The sequence below is a fragment of the Lycorma delicatula genome, chromosome 4 (genome assembly GCF_047948215.1).
Source record: "Lycorma delicatula isolate Av1 chromosome 4, ASM4794821v1, whole genome shotgun sequence".
NCBI classification, from domain to species: domain Eukaryota; kingdom Metazoa; phylum Arthropoda; class Insecta; order Hemiptera; family Fulgoridae; genus Lycorma; species Lycorma delicatula.
The window spans coordinates 84,066,396-84,081,243 of record NC_134458.1 but is presented as its reverse complement, the minus strand read 5'-3'; the positions used below and the strand labels follow the sequence as shown (position 1 = coordinate 84,081,243).

The window sequence follows — 14,848 nt, the reverse complement described above, 5'->3', positions numbered from 1 at the left end:
TACCGCGTGTTGCTTGAATAATAAACGATGATAACAAAATTTTAGATTACTTTATTTTATTTTTATTACAGCGGTGTGACTGACGGTGGACTATGATGTTGCAGATGAACGTTAGTCAAGAAGAATTCGGGAGGATGTTCGGAGTGTACATGGAAAGACAGTCCGGTGTTAACTTGCACACAATTACGCCAACAGGTAAAAACATGTTTATTTAATAAAATAACTTTTTTTATTAGGTACAGTACTCGACATAATAAATTTTATCTGTTTAAAAATCAACAGGTTTAATTCAATTTTAAGGATTACTCTATTTTGGAAACCTGAAAAATTTTCCGGGCTTCTGTAAGTACTTTTTGACTTAATGTTATTCGTTGAAAAATCAACTGCATTCAGTGAACCGTTGTGGTGAACTACTGTCTAATATTTCTCTATTCATGTTAAATATTTCTCTATTCTCTATCGGTTTACCTTTTTATTTATTTACTTATTAGATAGATGTATTTTAATAGAAATAAAATACATGTAGAACTAATTTATTATGACAACGTTCCTGTTTGGAAAACGAAAAGGAAGCTGGATTGTCATATACGTTCCTTATATCGCTCGATCCAGACGTTTAGGCCAGGTTGTCTTCTGAGAAATTGATTTTTTCAGTGTACTGAACGACTCGGGAAGCAACGTACTGGAAAATGTAAGGTAGAGATTGAGGATAAATATGAAAAGTTGATCCTACTTTTAAAAAGAGAAAAGATTCGATTTATAAACAAAATTAAATAAAAGGTACATACAGTTAGAGTTTGCCATTGAACGACCCTGATACAACAAACGACGACATTGATACATCCAAAAATTATATAAAAAAGAAGGAAATAACATTATCTCGGTTACTTAATTAAATTGCAATCTTATTAACCCATTTTTTTAACTTTATAAAAATTTCGGATTAATTCTTATTTGTATAGTTGGTTGGGAGAATTGTTGTTTCGCAAGAAAAATCGATTCTTAAGAAGTGTCTAATGAGCTTCAGGCGATACACCCCATGAGACAGATGGGTAGAACTGATACCTCCATTTGTACGGTAAATGAAGTAATATAATGACCCCACTCAATAAGAAAAAAATTTTGTACTATAGGCAGTGACAAAAAACCAGCAACGGCTAAGTTGGGAATAAGCGTCTTATTAATGTTTGAGGCGGTTCATATTTATATGTAAATTGTATAAATATTCTTATTTTAGGTATTAACCTCCTCGATGGCTCAGTCAGAAGCGTCACTGACTGAATAAAGTCTCTGGTTCGATTTCCGCCTAGGGTCTGGATTTCCACGGCAAGAGAGAACTACCTTAAAAAATTAATATTAACCGCAGTTTCACCTTTCACTAAATATAAATAATTGTTAATATTATTATTATTCGAACCCTCACATAAAGTAAAACTCCCTGTTAATATAATACAAGGCGAAATACCTTTTTGTTTTACATTCGTAGTCGCTCTTTAATTGTAGTAAAAAAAAAAGTTACTATCCTAAAACACAAAAATAAAATTTCCACAAATGTTTATTTTGGCATTAAATACTGAATTTTGACGAATATGTTTTGCATGCGGTGGCAATTTTGTAATAATCATTGCGAAGAATTCACTTCCCTCAATTAAAAGTACTTCAAATTATCTGTCGCAAAAATATTAAAACATTTGTCGGAAGGAGTTCATAATGCGATGTCGAGCTGTTACTGGAGCGATCCGTTCTGTATAAAAATCCATCAAAATCGGTAGAAAGGAATCTATAAACAAAATTAAATAAAAAATTAATAAACCAATTCAAAGACATACTCATTCAAACGAACTTCCTGTAGCGTAACCGAAGAAGGTGTGAGATCACCTGCTTTTATTTTTTTCAGTGACTGTTTTAAAAAATTGTATTTTTTTGCGATGATCCTTTGATCATAGTATGATAAAACGTGTACCGTTTATTCAGACGATGAAACAGCACTTCCGTTTACATTATGCCGAAAGATAGAATCTTACAGAGTGGTACAGTCGCTTTTATTGTATCTATACGATTCGGTTGGCCATTAATTAAGATTAATGGCCGATCTCATCAGAGAATACCAAAATAATGTTAATAGACGATATTTTTATTCGTAACTCGAGGTGTTTATTATCACATTTAAGAGGTATACTGATGTATTATTTTAATTCGATAGAATCGATGTTTAATAAATCGTGACGTCTCGTAATTACGAACCTACAAAAGTTGACGTTAATGCATTTAATAACGATTTTAAATGGATACAGTAACTTTAAACAACGTATACGTTAAAAAAGTTAACTTTATGCGATATACGTAATGCGTAGTGTTTCTGAGTGTTGTAAATAATAATAAATATTGCGAAATACATAATTAAAACATAAGTTACGTAATATAATTGAAAGATATCACGCACAACAAATTCTGCAGTCGTCTATTCGTCACGAGAAAATGTTACGTCCCAGATTCATATAAATAAGTTCAGTTCACCGAACGGCCTGTGGCTGGTCGGCTTTGCGATCCGGTACAAAGGACTCCTCGTGTTGTACTTATTTTTTAACATAGGTATTTTTATGACGTATCTAGATAATAAATTCCTTTAAAATTCCTCGGCACCACCCGCTAAACAGTAAGTACAGGAATAAAGTTTATGCGTCCTTCTGTCTACGTGTTAGTTTGAAAAGGGTAGCCTACAACAAAGCTGATAATAATGCCACACTTTACGCCTTTCCCAAAAAAGTAAAATCTGAAACTATTACGTATTATTTTTCTTTGAAGAATGAAATAAGTTTGGAAATTCAGTAAAATAAAAACCAATCGCACAACGGATTGAGAAAATTTAGTGTAAATTTAGTTTTCAAACCGATTACCTGTAAACCGGTTATTTAAATTTAACAAACCGATTATTTAAATTTTTTAAAAGCTGAAAAATCCCTAAAGTCACACACTGTACATACGCCTACGTACATATACGATTAATTTTTTTGAGTAGAAATAGTGATGAATGACTAACGTCACAAAAAAAATTTAATCTTGGTCTAAATAAAGTTTTAATTTCAATAATAAAACTTTCGATTAAGAGTCAAATTTCCTGTTATAGTTGGCTTTAGTTATATTTAGTTTTGAGACGGCTAATATTAGACACACGTTTTCTACACCTACCTACACTAGTTCACTGTTAAATTTATATACGAGACTAATGTAAACTAAAAATTAAACATAATGTTCGACAAATGCGTATTAAAAATTATTACGTGTGATTTTCAAAGTTTGGCGATGTATGCAATTTAAGGAAAACATAAAATTAGTACATGTATTTTAATATAAAATAATATATTTAATAAAATTAAAACAATTTTTGAACGAAGGTCATTTCTAGATTTATTAAATTTAAATATGATATATACGCGTAGCATGTACGACGTGATCATAGTTAAATGCTTTTTTAATTTCATATTTTAATATTGAAATTTCAGAAAAAAAATCACAGATAGAAAAGTAAGCTGTATCAAGAGGATTACAGTTCAAAATAATATTTTGGAAATTAGGAAAAATTGTGTAACAAATTTCTGAAAACAATTTCACTAAACTTACATACGATCTGAACTTTCCTGCCTTCTTCGACTACCAGTTATTGTCGATTTTCATAAGGAACCGTCGATAAAAATTCCATAAAATGTTTTCTTCAACATTTTTTTTCAAATTTTAATAATTTCTTCTTACCTAAAATCTGTCCCGAAAGAGTAAATCGAACAATTTTAATTTATTTCAGTTGAAATAAAAATCGTTTATGTTTCTTTTATTTTCATTTTATAAAAATGTTCGTTAAACTTAATCCAGCCAATAAATCAATAGCTAGTCGTTATTCTTTAACCGGTGACCGTAATCGGGGTAGTAATTTTCTCCTTGTACCGATGGAAATTTCCCGACGATCGTAATGTAAAGTATCGAATCTTAGATAGAAGCTAAATGTCATTTAAGGAGCCTGGAAGTCGGTTGGCCTTGAAATTTAGGATTTTCCGTGTACTTTACTTTTTAAAATTTATAATTTATTAAAAAAATAGTAAAACTCTCTTATATTTTTAATAATAATTTATATTAAAAAAACTTCCTGTTTTAAAAATTCCGGTTTTGACCACTCTTAGGGGAAAAAAGCAGATGGTTTTAAATTCGAAGGTAAAACCTTAAAATTACCTTTTTTTTAATGAAATGATCATTAAATCGGCTTTCTTATAAAATTTCCGTAGGTAACATTTCGGAAAAACAGCAAAAAACGGAATTCCTACCATTTTACATGAAACTTGGTCAAACAAACGGTTTGAGGAGAACGTTTATTTTTCTGCCACTCTAAAATCGGGATCTGTAACTACCCCTCCATCTCATAGTTTCATGCTTATTATAGAATTACAATGATATGCTATTACAGTATTTATTAACATCGATATGAATTATAGCAGAACGGTCGGCAAGTAATTTTATCTATTTATTAAATATCCTACCGTAAAACTTTACTTTCATCGAAAGAAAAGTTCCCTTTATCTTGTATGCGTGTCGATAATTTCGGAAAAAATAAACTTATTTTGATTTTCTTAGATTTCAAAATATTAACAGTTTCCGGTGAGACTAAATAAACGGGTTTACAATCCCGTAAATAAACAGTGAAATGATTGCTTATCGAGCGTATTATACCGCTAACGCTCCCATGACTCAGCGCGTGGAATTATTTTTAGTACCGGTGTGTATTTTTATTAAATCGGCTCATATCGATACGAGTTATCCAAAGACCGTCTAAGACGTAACAGATAAGAGCTGAACCGAGTGCCGATTAAAAAACAAATTTCTTTCTTTTTTTATCGGTAATATTTTATAATTTTATTTTTCTTTAAAAAGAAAACAGGTAACAAATTCTGATTATTATAAATAGAAGGACTTACCAGAACGAACGCGCATGTACATACAAATATACATTTTTCAGTTTAGTACGTTAATAAAATAAAATTTGTTCGTTATGGAGTCAATTTAAAGAGTAAAACCGCTCTATAATTAGAACAGAACGTGATCGGATCGGGCACGGTAAGATCGACTTGAATATACTTTTTTCTAAAAATGCTTATTTATTATTATCGCTAGCTTATCTTCATACTATTTCTAGTATTATAAAGTCATTTTAACTTCTGTTTTAACTTCTTTCTTTTTACATCTAGTTCTTTATAAAAATAAAACAAAAGTAAACAAAATTATACAAAAAATATAAATTTTCTAGACCGACTTACACGCACACGCGCATCCTGTAAAACGTCCAAGTAAATTATTATATTTAAAAAATCTAAAAATTCCTATAAGTGCCATAAAATTTATCTTGATGCGTTCGATTTAAATCCGCTGTTATTAATACATAGAAAAAAAGAAAATACTTATTATTACGTGTATTAGAAACCAAATTTTTCTTTTCGACAGACGACACTATACGCAACTAAATAATTAACGACTCCATGGCAATATAAACAAGCTTTCGGTAATATATCCTAACATACTATATCGAACTTACTTCTCTTTGTCGTTTTACACTTTTTAGATAATATTTTACAGAGATAAGAATACATTAATATCGCAGTGCATTAAGTATTAACATATTTGCGTAATAGATTTTACAAGATATAAAATGAATAAATAAAATATTAAAAAATAACAAATAAACTTTTACATCGTTATAAAATTACAATGTGAAAGCTAAATTTCAAAGTCGAGCTTTTTATAGACGATTAAAATTAAAGTTTTTTTCGATTAAAATTCAATATTTCTTTAACGTTTTTTAAAAATCGAATTTATCAAATATATTTGCCTGTTACTGCGAAGTTTTACTTGACGAATTAATAAAAGGAACTTTTTCAGAATAAATTTCTTTATACGTTATCGACTAAAATTTTAGAAAATAGTGAAAACAATCATTTTTGGAAAAATAGGATTTTTATGATTTGCTAGCCGAGGATACAATTTAAATAGCAAATTTTAAGTGATGAAAAGATGAAAATTAAAGCGAATTAAAGTTTCAATTACTTGAATAGAATATTTTTGAAATTTCAAATGGGAGCTGTCATCCACGGAAATAGTTTTTAGGATTTACTTGCTGGGGCTGCATTTTGGTAAAATATTTAAATGTAAGGAATTAAACTTGGTATTTCGAAAAAATGTTTATGTAAAATATTTTTTAAATTGGATACCCTTCCGAGAAATAGATAAGAAATAGTATTTAAAGTAATAACTCATTTTGCGCGCGTGCGCGTGTGTGTGTGTGTAAAACGCTCTTCGTCATTTAACGTTATAATAAGAAATGATACAATTATACAATTATCATACAATTATAAAAATTAAAAAACACGAGGGCAAAAAAAAAAGTAAATCGAACTAAAAAAAAGAAATCAAGGTACGGGAATACAGGATAAACATCGTTATGCAGTATTTTATTAAATAAAATAGCGGGCGACCGATCAGCTTTCAGACAATTTTAATTTGTTTAAATATATTTTTCATGTTGTAGAAATAGCAGGCATTTAATGTCGTCTAGTTTCCCCAGGTCTTACATCGATAAGAAAATTTTGTCCCTCAACAAAAATCTTTTAATGCAGTCGATGGTTCTTTAATATAGGATAATTACTATTCAGAAATATGCTAAGATTATTTTTATTTATATTTTATATTTGTATTTTTTTTACTTATTTATTAATTAATCTTATCTTTCTTAATTAATCTGTATTTATTTATTAATCTTATTTATTTTATTTTATTAACAAAAGAAAGGGATTATTAGTTAATATTTAGCAATAAAGAATGCTTACATGATCGAACATACTGCCTGTCAAAAAAGTATATGATTTTTTGTTAAATGTTTATAAATAATAAATTACAACAGCAATAATAATTATAAAATAAAATAATAAATTTTACTACCGTAATTAATTAATTCAATATCGTAGCAGATCTCAAAACACAACTATTTTCGATACAAATAATCGATACTGAAAACACTATTGATTATCCATTTAGAATCGTATATAAATTTTTTTGGCCTTGTAGTTACAATTAAACATACATATAAACATATTTATATAGCCTACGACACTCCCCGTTGTTCAGTTTCATGTCCTCCTTATTAATGATAAATAAACTATTTAACTCCTTTCTTCTTAATTACGTAAAGCATATAAATTTGTTTATCTAGTTGAGTTGAAAAGCTATTTTATATTATATATTTCGTCTTCTTAATAGTATTGTTAGTGTAAATCAAACGGTAAAATATGTAACTTAAAATGTGAAACTAAATATTAATACATTAATATTCTTTAAACGTAAATATTGTATATATACACCATTTTTAAATTCGATAATATAATATTTAAATAAGTGAGATTGTATCTAGGACTTTATTAAAAGACATTAACGATCCAGCGGCATAAGTTCTGAATAATTTTGAAGGTGCACTTAGGCAGAGTTATTCGAACTACCCGTAACGTACGGATTCTAATGCGGGGTCATATATCTAAATCGGTTTGGCCGTTGAAATGCTGTGATGGAACAAATATACCTACATATACACATTCATACATACACCCTAAAAACATTACACTCCTTTTTGGGCAGTCGTGTAAAAAAACTGTTTTGTCAACAAAACGAATAAGTTTGTATGACATTAACCCCTCTTCCCTTCTTAACGGTCAATTTTCTATCCAATCCACGTTATGCCACGCTTCTTTTTAGCCTTTTGAACAATTACTATCTACTGCATGTACATAGATTTTTTAATCTAATAATTATTATCTTATATTAAGTTTGCATTCTAAATTTATATTTTGTTATTTTGCTATGTATTTTAAGCGAATAAAAAAAGTAAAAGAAATTTTCTTCTAATAAATAATTTTATTACTGAAATGCATGATTTTAATTTTATCGGTCTTTATATTTGATGTGCTTTACCTTTGCCGATGAATTTGAAATGCAGTAACTCGGTTCATAATAAAGTAAAATGTTTTTACTTTCGGATATATTATCTTAAGTAATATAACTCTTACGGAACGCATAATAAAATTAAAAACAGGGAGCCGATTAACTGCGTAATAATAATTAACGTTTTCTTATTGTCATTGTGAAATTTGGCCTTTTTGTACAAAGGTTTTTGGGTTATCGTAAATTTTTCAATTAATAGCAAATTCAGTCAGTCATAATTCACGTTTAAACATTTTTTAAACGTATTATTTTTTAAGCGACTAATAAATGGAAAACTGTTTCAGTATTTCAAAAAACCTCAAAAAAATGGGAGAAGACAATGAAAAAATATACGCTATTAGATGATTAATTAAGAATATTTTTACAATCATTTCTGAGAGATTTTGTTAGGTTAAAAAGCGGTTAAAAAAAGCTATTTTTTCCATAGGTCTTTTTTTTATTTACTTTTTAATAATAATCGTTGTAATCAAATAGATAAACCGAAAAGTAGGCGGGATTGACTTTTATCTTTATTATGAAGCTAATTATTATATGCTTCGAACCGATCGAAAAAGGTATACCGCGCAAGTTATAGTAAATATTTCCGAATTCCTGGGCATCATTCTTTTTCTTTTATTCAGGCCGACATAAATTTGTGCTACGTGAGTTTATAACGGGATTTGACTATAGGGCGTTGATAAACGTTCACATCAAAATATTCACAAGTCTTTACCGTTAAACTATAGCAAGCGGATGGTTTACGAAGGACTAAAAGACCCGATACGAGTTGGATGAGGTAATAAATGTTTAACGTAGGAAAACATTCGTTATTTCCGATCACCTGAAAAAAATTCAGTAAAAATTGAGAAAGCGCGAGTTTCGTACCTCGATACCGATTAAGTGTAAAATTCTTCACTAACTATTAACAATATACAGTTATTTAACAGTTAAAATTGTTAAGCGAATTCGACCGATCGGCATTAATCAGTCCTTTTGTAAATCTGTAATCAACGGTAACTTAATTAAATATCTATAGATTTTAATATAATCGTACACGTTGAGTCGATGATTATATTCAATAATTTACAGCATTATTATTTTATTTTTTTCGCCCCTATAAATCGACTGAATACGTCTTCTGCCGGCTTCTGATTCGATAAGAAGGGGAAAAATTGATTCGTTTAATTTCCCCCTCCCTATGAAATTATTTCATATTTAAGCAGAAAAATGCCAATATTTCTTAAAATAGCTGAACCGTATCTTTTTAGATAATTTTTGTTATATAAATGTAAATTGTATATACTCGTTAAGCTAATGAAATCGGTATTAACTTAATTTTTATTTTTGTTTTCAGCGGATGAGATGGTGGATCGACGTCTTCGGTTTTCGTTGGAAAAAGTCAAAGATAGTGAGGTGCAACAAGCGACGTTAAGAATTCTAGTCGAAGGAGGTACAAGAATCGGTGTCAGGATATTAGGAAGCACACGGTTCGTACCGTCTTCTTTAATAAGTCGAAAAGTCGGACCGTCAAAATTTCCGAAATGGACAGAGTTGGATTTGACAGACGCTGTGCGTACCCGTTTAACAGAAGGCAGCAATCACATAGGAGTAGAATTAACGTGTCGTAGATGTTTATACCCGAGAGATATCGCATCTTCATCGGGTCCTAATCTTAATATAATAACTCGAGAGAATACCGGTTTAAGAAAGAAACGCTCGTCGCGTACCGACTGTTATAAAGACAATCATAGAAAAAGATGCTGTAGACACACGATGGATGTCGTTTTTAAAGATTTGCCGGGCTTTGAATTTATTATTCAACCGTATAGTTTTGACGCCGGTTATTGTAAAGGTCGATGTCCCGCACGTTACAATCCTGCGCACCATCACGCCCTTCTTCAGAGTCTCATATGGAAACAGGATCGTCAACGGGCTCCAAGACCTTGCTGTGCACCGAGTAAACTAGCGGATTTAGAGATATTACATTTGGACGAAGACGACCCTACCGTTCTTAAGGTATCCACGTGGAAAAATATGAGGGTTCTCGAGTGCGCCTGCTCTTAAAAAATAAACCTTCGGACATTCCTCATAAAATTCCAATCACAATACCAAAGTCTTATCGTATTGAAATTTCATATACTCGTTTATCGTTTACAGTATTTAATATATAGAATAAAATAGTTCTATTGTGTAATATAACAAAACCGACTCAAAATATATATATATATTTTTTTTCTTTTTTTTTGAGTATATACACATTTATATTTCCTCGAGTCCTTTTTAAAGACTCGAGGAAATATAAGCTTAAAGACTCGAGGAAATAAGATTTTTACAAGCAGAAAATTAAAATAAACAACGGAGAAAATGTTTAATAAAGTAGGTGAGGTTGGACGTGAGCTGTCGATCTGGGAAGACCATTAGCAAAAATAAACTTCTCATCGTTTGTTATTATATTCTTTTATATTTTCTTCGGTTACCCACAGCTCAGTCCATCTACACCTAGATACTGATAAATAACTAGAATTTTTCAAAATTAAAACAATCTTAAATTCCGCTATATTTTATTTTAATTTACCATTATTTGCTTTGTATGAAGACTTATAATTTCAGTTTACGAACAAATAAAGATTCCATATGATAACCGACTTATCATACTGTTTAAAACATATACGGGTTATTTATTGTAAAATGCGAGTTCTTATAAAGTTGATGTCGCCTGTACATTATTTTTAGTAAGCGAGCATACAGATTTTTTTTTGCTGATTACTGTGATATATATTTGTAGATTTAAGTATTATTTAGATTTTGTTTTGTCAATTTATTGTTGTTAATGTTACGATTGAAATAATTATAAATATTATTATTGTTGTCGAGAATGTAATTATGTATGAGTTTATATTATAACCGATAAGTTATTAATTAAAATACGAACACTTATGGAATAATATTTACGAGTTAATTTACATCGTTTGTATAACTGAACAGATTGTTTATGACGATTACTTACTTATTTCGTCAGCAAACAAAGTTATGTTTTTTCGTTTTTCAATTCTTTAAGGACTACTAAATATAAGTGGGTGTTATCATGATGCGTGTTAGGTGTACCGAGATTATTAAATTCTTCGGGCGTAATTTAAACGATTCAGTTATCCCGCATGTGTACATATTCATTTTCGTAGATCATTTTCTATTTAGGGTCGTTTACAAATAATGCGATTTAGTCTGGATCCGTTTCTTCGGGCGATATGCAGTGAAATATTTCCTTCACCCTATCTACTTATGTAACATTAAAATTTACGGAATTTAAATAGCGAATAAATAGCTTAATTTATTTCTTACGGCTTAGTTTATTTAACCTATTTAATCTAATTAAATAAATTTTTAATTTGATTCGTAATCGCATCGATTTTTTTTTTTGTACTGAGAAAATTATTTTTGAGGTTTTATCAGTGGTATTCCTTTCCTAAGTTGGGCGTACGCTTTTTATATTTAATCTCTTTAAATTGAATATCACGCGACGTACTTATAAATACATCAGTGCGTCTTAAAAGTATATTTTAAAAACATCTTAATAAATTGAAACAAAAATAAAACCTGATAAATTATTTATTTTAATTCTAATTAAAAACCCGTTTGTAAAACGCCAGAGAGCGTTTAAACTTGTCCGTTTAATAATTATTATTTTCATTAATATAACAAGAGACGTTTCCAATCGTAATGTATTAATATATAATATAATTCAAAATGTCGTTATATAAAATAATAATATGTTTGTGGACATAATTTTAACACCTGTAAGAAATCTTCACGGAAATATTAAACGATAATTTTTTATTAAGTATTAAGTTTCTGAAAAACAGATCGTACGATTTTTATAAAATTTTGAACCCAAGAGTACAACGCACGCGCCTCTTGTAATTAAAAAAAAAATTAACTTATTTTATTTTTAAAATGTAGATAAAGTTTCAACAGAAGGGTGCCTAAGCACCTCAACGAACCTAAAAACTTTGTACTAAATTTTGCAGTCAACATTCGGTATTGCGGTCTACAAATACCGATAACGCTCGAGACCGAACGAACCGGTCGTTTCTAGTAAAACAGTAAAAGAATAGCCTCTCCATTTATTTCCCTTCACATCGTAGAAACTGTGGACTTTGTTTTAACAGCATGTCTGATTTCAGATTTGCTTTCGCAACCAATTTTTTCATCTCCTTTTCAAAACTCGATTATTGAAATGAATTGATTTAACGAATACCGATAGTCCAGAACTCGAAGTGGCAGTTTGGAATCGATCGTGACCCAGGAATTCGCTTTATGAATATTTTCGTCCTCGAGACACTCCCTGACATTTCATTTTTACTAGCTGAGAATTTGACTATTTTAGTCCGATGTACAATTAATACTCCTACATCGCTAAAAAAGGTCATGATAATGCGTATTTCCCACTCGTTACTACATTATTGTACCAAAGATTTTGTAAATATGCGGTTTAATAAATATATATGTATGTATAAAATCATCTTTTATCGATGTAAATGACACAGTAATTTCAATGAAATATTGTATGTAATATTATATAATATTATAGTTACTTGTAAAATAATTAATTTATTGGTATTTTATATGTGCTATATGTATACATATAAATATATTTATTAAAAAAAAATTAGCATCGGTATGTATAAAAATATGTATTTATTCTTAAATAGAAAATTATTCTACTACGACATTCATGTTCTACTATTATAATATTACAATTTAAAACTATCAAAAGTTTAAAAGAAATATATTTCTAAATAAATAAAATGTTACAAATGTATTGGCTATTATTATAAGAAAGGTTAAACATAGAAAGTTAATTTGAACTAAAATACGTTCTTGGAATAAAATAAAAATAAATAAAATCCAAAATAATATTAAATTTAAACGAAAATATAAATAAACATAGTTTAACTCGATTATTTAACGGTTGACGTAAATTTAAAAAAAAATAAATTTTTTTTTAATAAAGTGATAAACTAAACAAATAAAATATATTTTAGTAGTGTTTGAGCGCACGCGCAAATCTTGTAATGCATACAAACCGGATTATATCAAATTATATTCTACTTACTTTAAAAAAAAAAAAAAAACATTAAGTCAAATGCAATTTTTTTGATGGAGTTATTTTTGTGGAGTATTACCTAATTAAATCGATTCATTAAAATAAATCAAATAGCATTACAATACTATAAAAAAATTAAATCTGTATTTAGAAGTTGAAATGATTAAATAAATGATTTAAAAATATATTCATAGGTATAAAAGCAGTGTCCGGGTAAAAGAAAAATTTCAAACAGTCGATCGTTTAACCGTGTAAAACAACTAAAAGAAGTTCGCTAATACTTGTAATTTCTTCTATCTTTGAAAAAAAATAAACGTATAATACACTTGATTTAATTAAACGAAATGAATTTATTTATATTTTTAAGAACTCTTTTTTAACCGATACAAAACAAAATAGCATTCCTGTTACATGTCACCTTGGCAGTTTTTTTAAAAAGGTAAATTTAGTAGACCAAAAAAATCGAATATTTTACATCATTGATATAAAAAAATATTGTGAATTTTTTTCCTTTTCTTTATAGTCATTTACATTTGAATTAGCATTTAATTTTTAAAATCTTTTTTACGTTTCTAAATACATAAATAAAAACACGCGGCGAGCAAGCTTATTCGGTGAAAAGGTTTGAAGGGGTGCGTAGCACACGAGGTCGGTAGAAAGCTACGGACTTGGAGCGCAGGATAATAGATATACTTTTTCAATCGATTTATAAATATTTGCTGATACCTAATTTTTAACTTAAATTACAAATATTACAAAATAAAACAATTTTTTACAAGATTTATTTAATTCGATATTTTAGCATCTCCCCGATGAAAATTGTTGAAATTATTTTATATTGCGTAGTTAACTTTCTGATTTTATTATAAATGTTAAATAAATAATTAATCGATTGAGTTATACGATTAGTATAGTTAAATGAGGTATAATAATAGCCTAACAAATTATGTAACATATTTGGTGAATATCCTAAAAAATAATTAGTAAGTAAATTTTTTCGAGATAATTTTGATGTTTAAACGTTATTAGTTAGATATGTGTGTCATTTAATGAACTGTATGATACTATTTCTTTATATAAATACACACTGAATTATATATATATATATATATATATATATATATATATATATATATATATATATATATGACTGAATTTACCGACGTTTTAATTGAACGTAGTAGTTTAATTGAAATTTTGTTTGTGATACACGGCTTATTTGTTTAAAAGTTACAAGAAAACACTGTACAAAAGTATTGCTACATAAAACGTAATGTCGTAACAACACATACAAGTATTTACAAACAGAACAGAAATATTAAAAACAGTTGTGTGAATGTCTGTTTATTCGTAGTATCATTTGATATCTTCGTACGAGTTAGATTTACTTTTAATTACTACAGTACAAATATATTTATATTTTTACGTTCTGACTTTATAATTTTTAGGCGGAAAATATTACAGTTCCTAGTGTATTTTATTGTATTTAGTTACTTTATACTATGTAAATTTATTTTATTATTGTATTATAGTATTTTATATTTATAAATATATGTATTTATTTTATATATGTAATTTTGTTTTGTTGTTCCGTGCCTGTTATTAATGTTATCGACTATTGAATGTATGAGAAAAATTATTTATGATGTTAAATATTTTACATTAATATATTTTTTTAAATGTATTACTATTTTTTATTTAATTTTTTAAATAAATATAAACCGTAATTCATATAAG

General features: G+C 28.4%; 1 protein-coding gene across 2 annotated transcripts in view; it reads left to right on the top strand.

Moving 5' to 3' along the window:
* The window catches only part of mav (TGF-beta domain-containing family member maverick), a 43,109-nt gene extending 28,907 nt beyond the window's left edge, over positions 1–14,202 (top strand). The window contains exons 2-3 of one of the 2 annotated variants that reach the window (XM_075363454.1): positions 105–195; positions 9,362–14,202. In XM_075363454.1, coding sequence (XP_075219569.1) covers positions 105–195; positions 9,362–10,071 — 801 coding nt within the window. In that variant the 3' untranslated portion in view covers positions 10,072–14,202. Of the gene's footprint in view, positions 1–71; positions 196–9,361 lie in introns of both variants that reach the window. The other variant, XM_075363455.1, reaches the window with a different exon arrangement.
* The last annotated feature ends 646 nt before the right edge of the window (positions 14,203–14,848 follow it).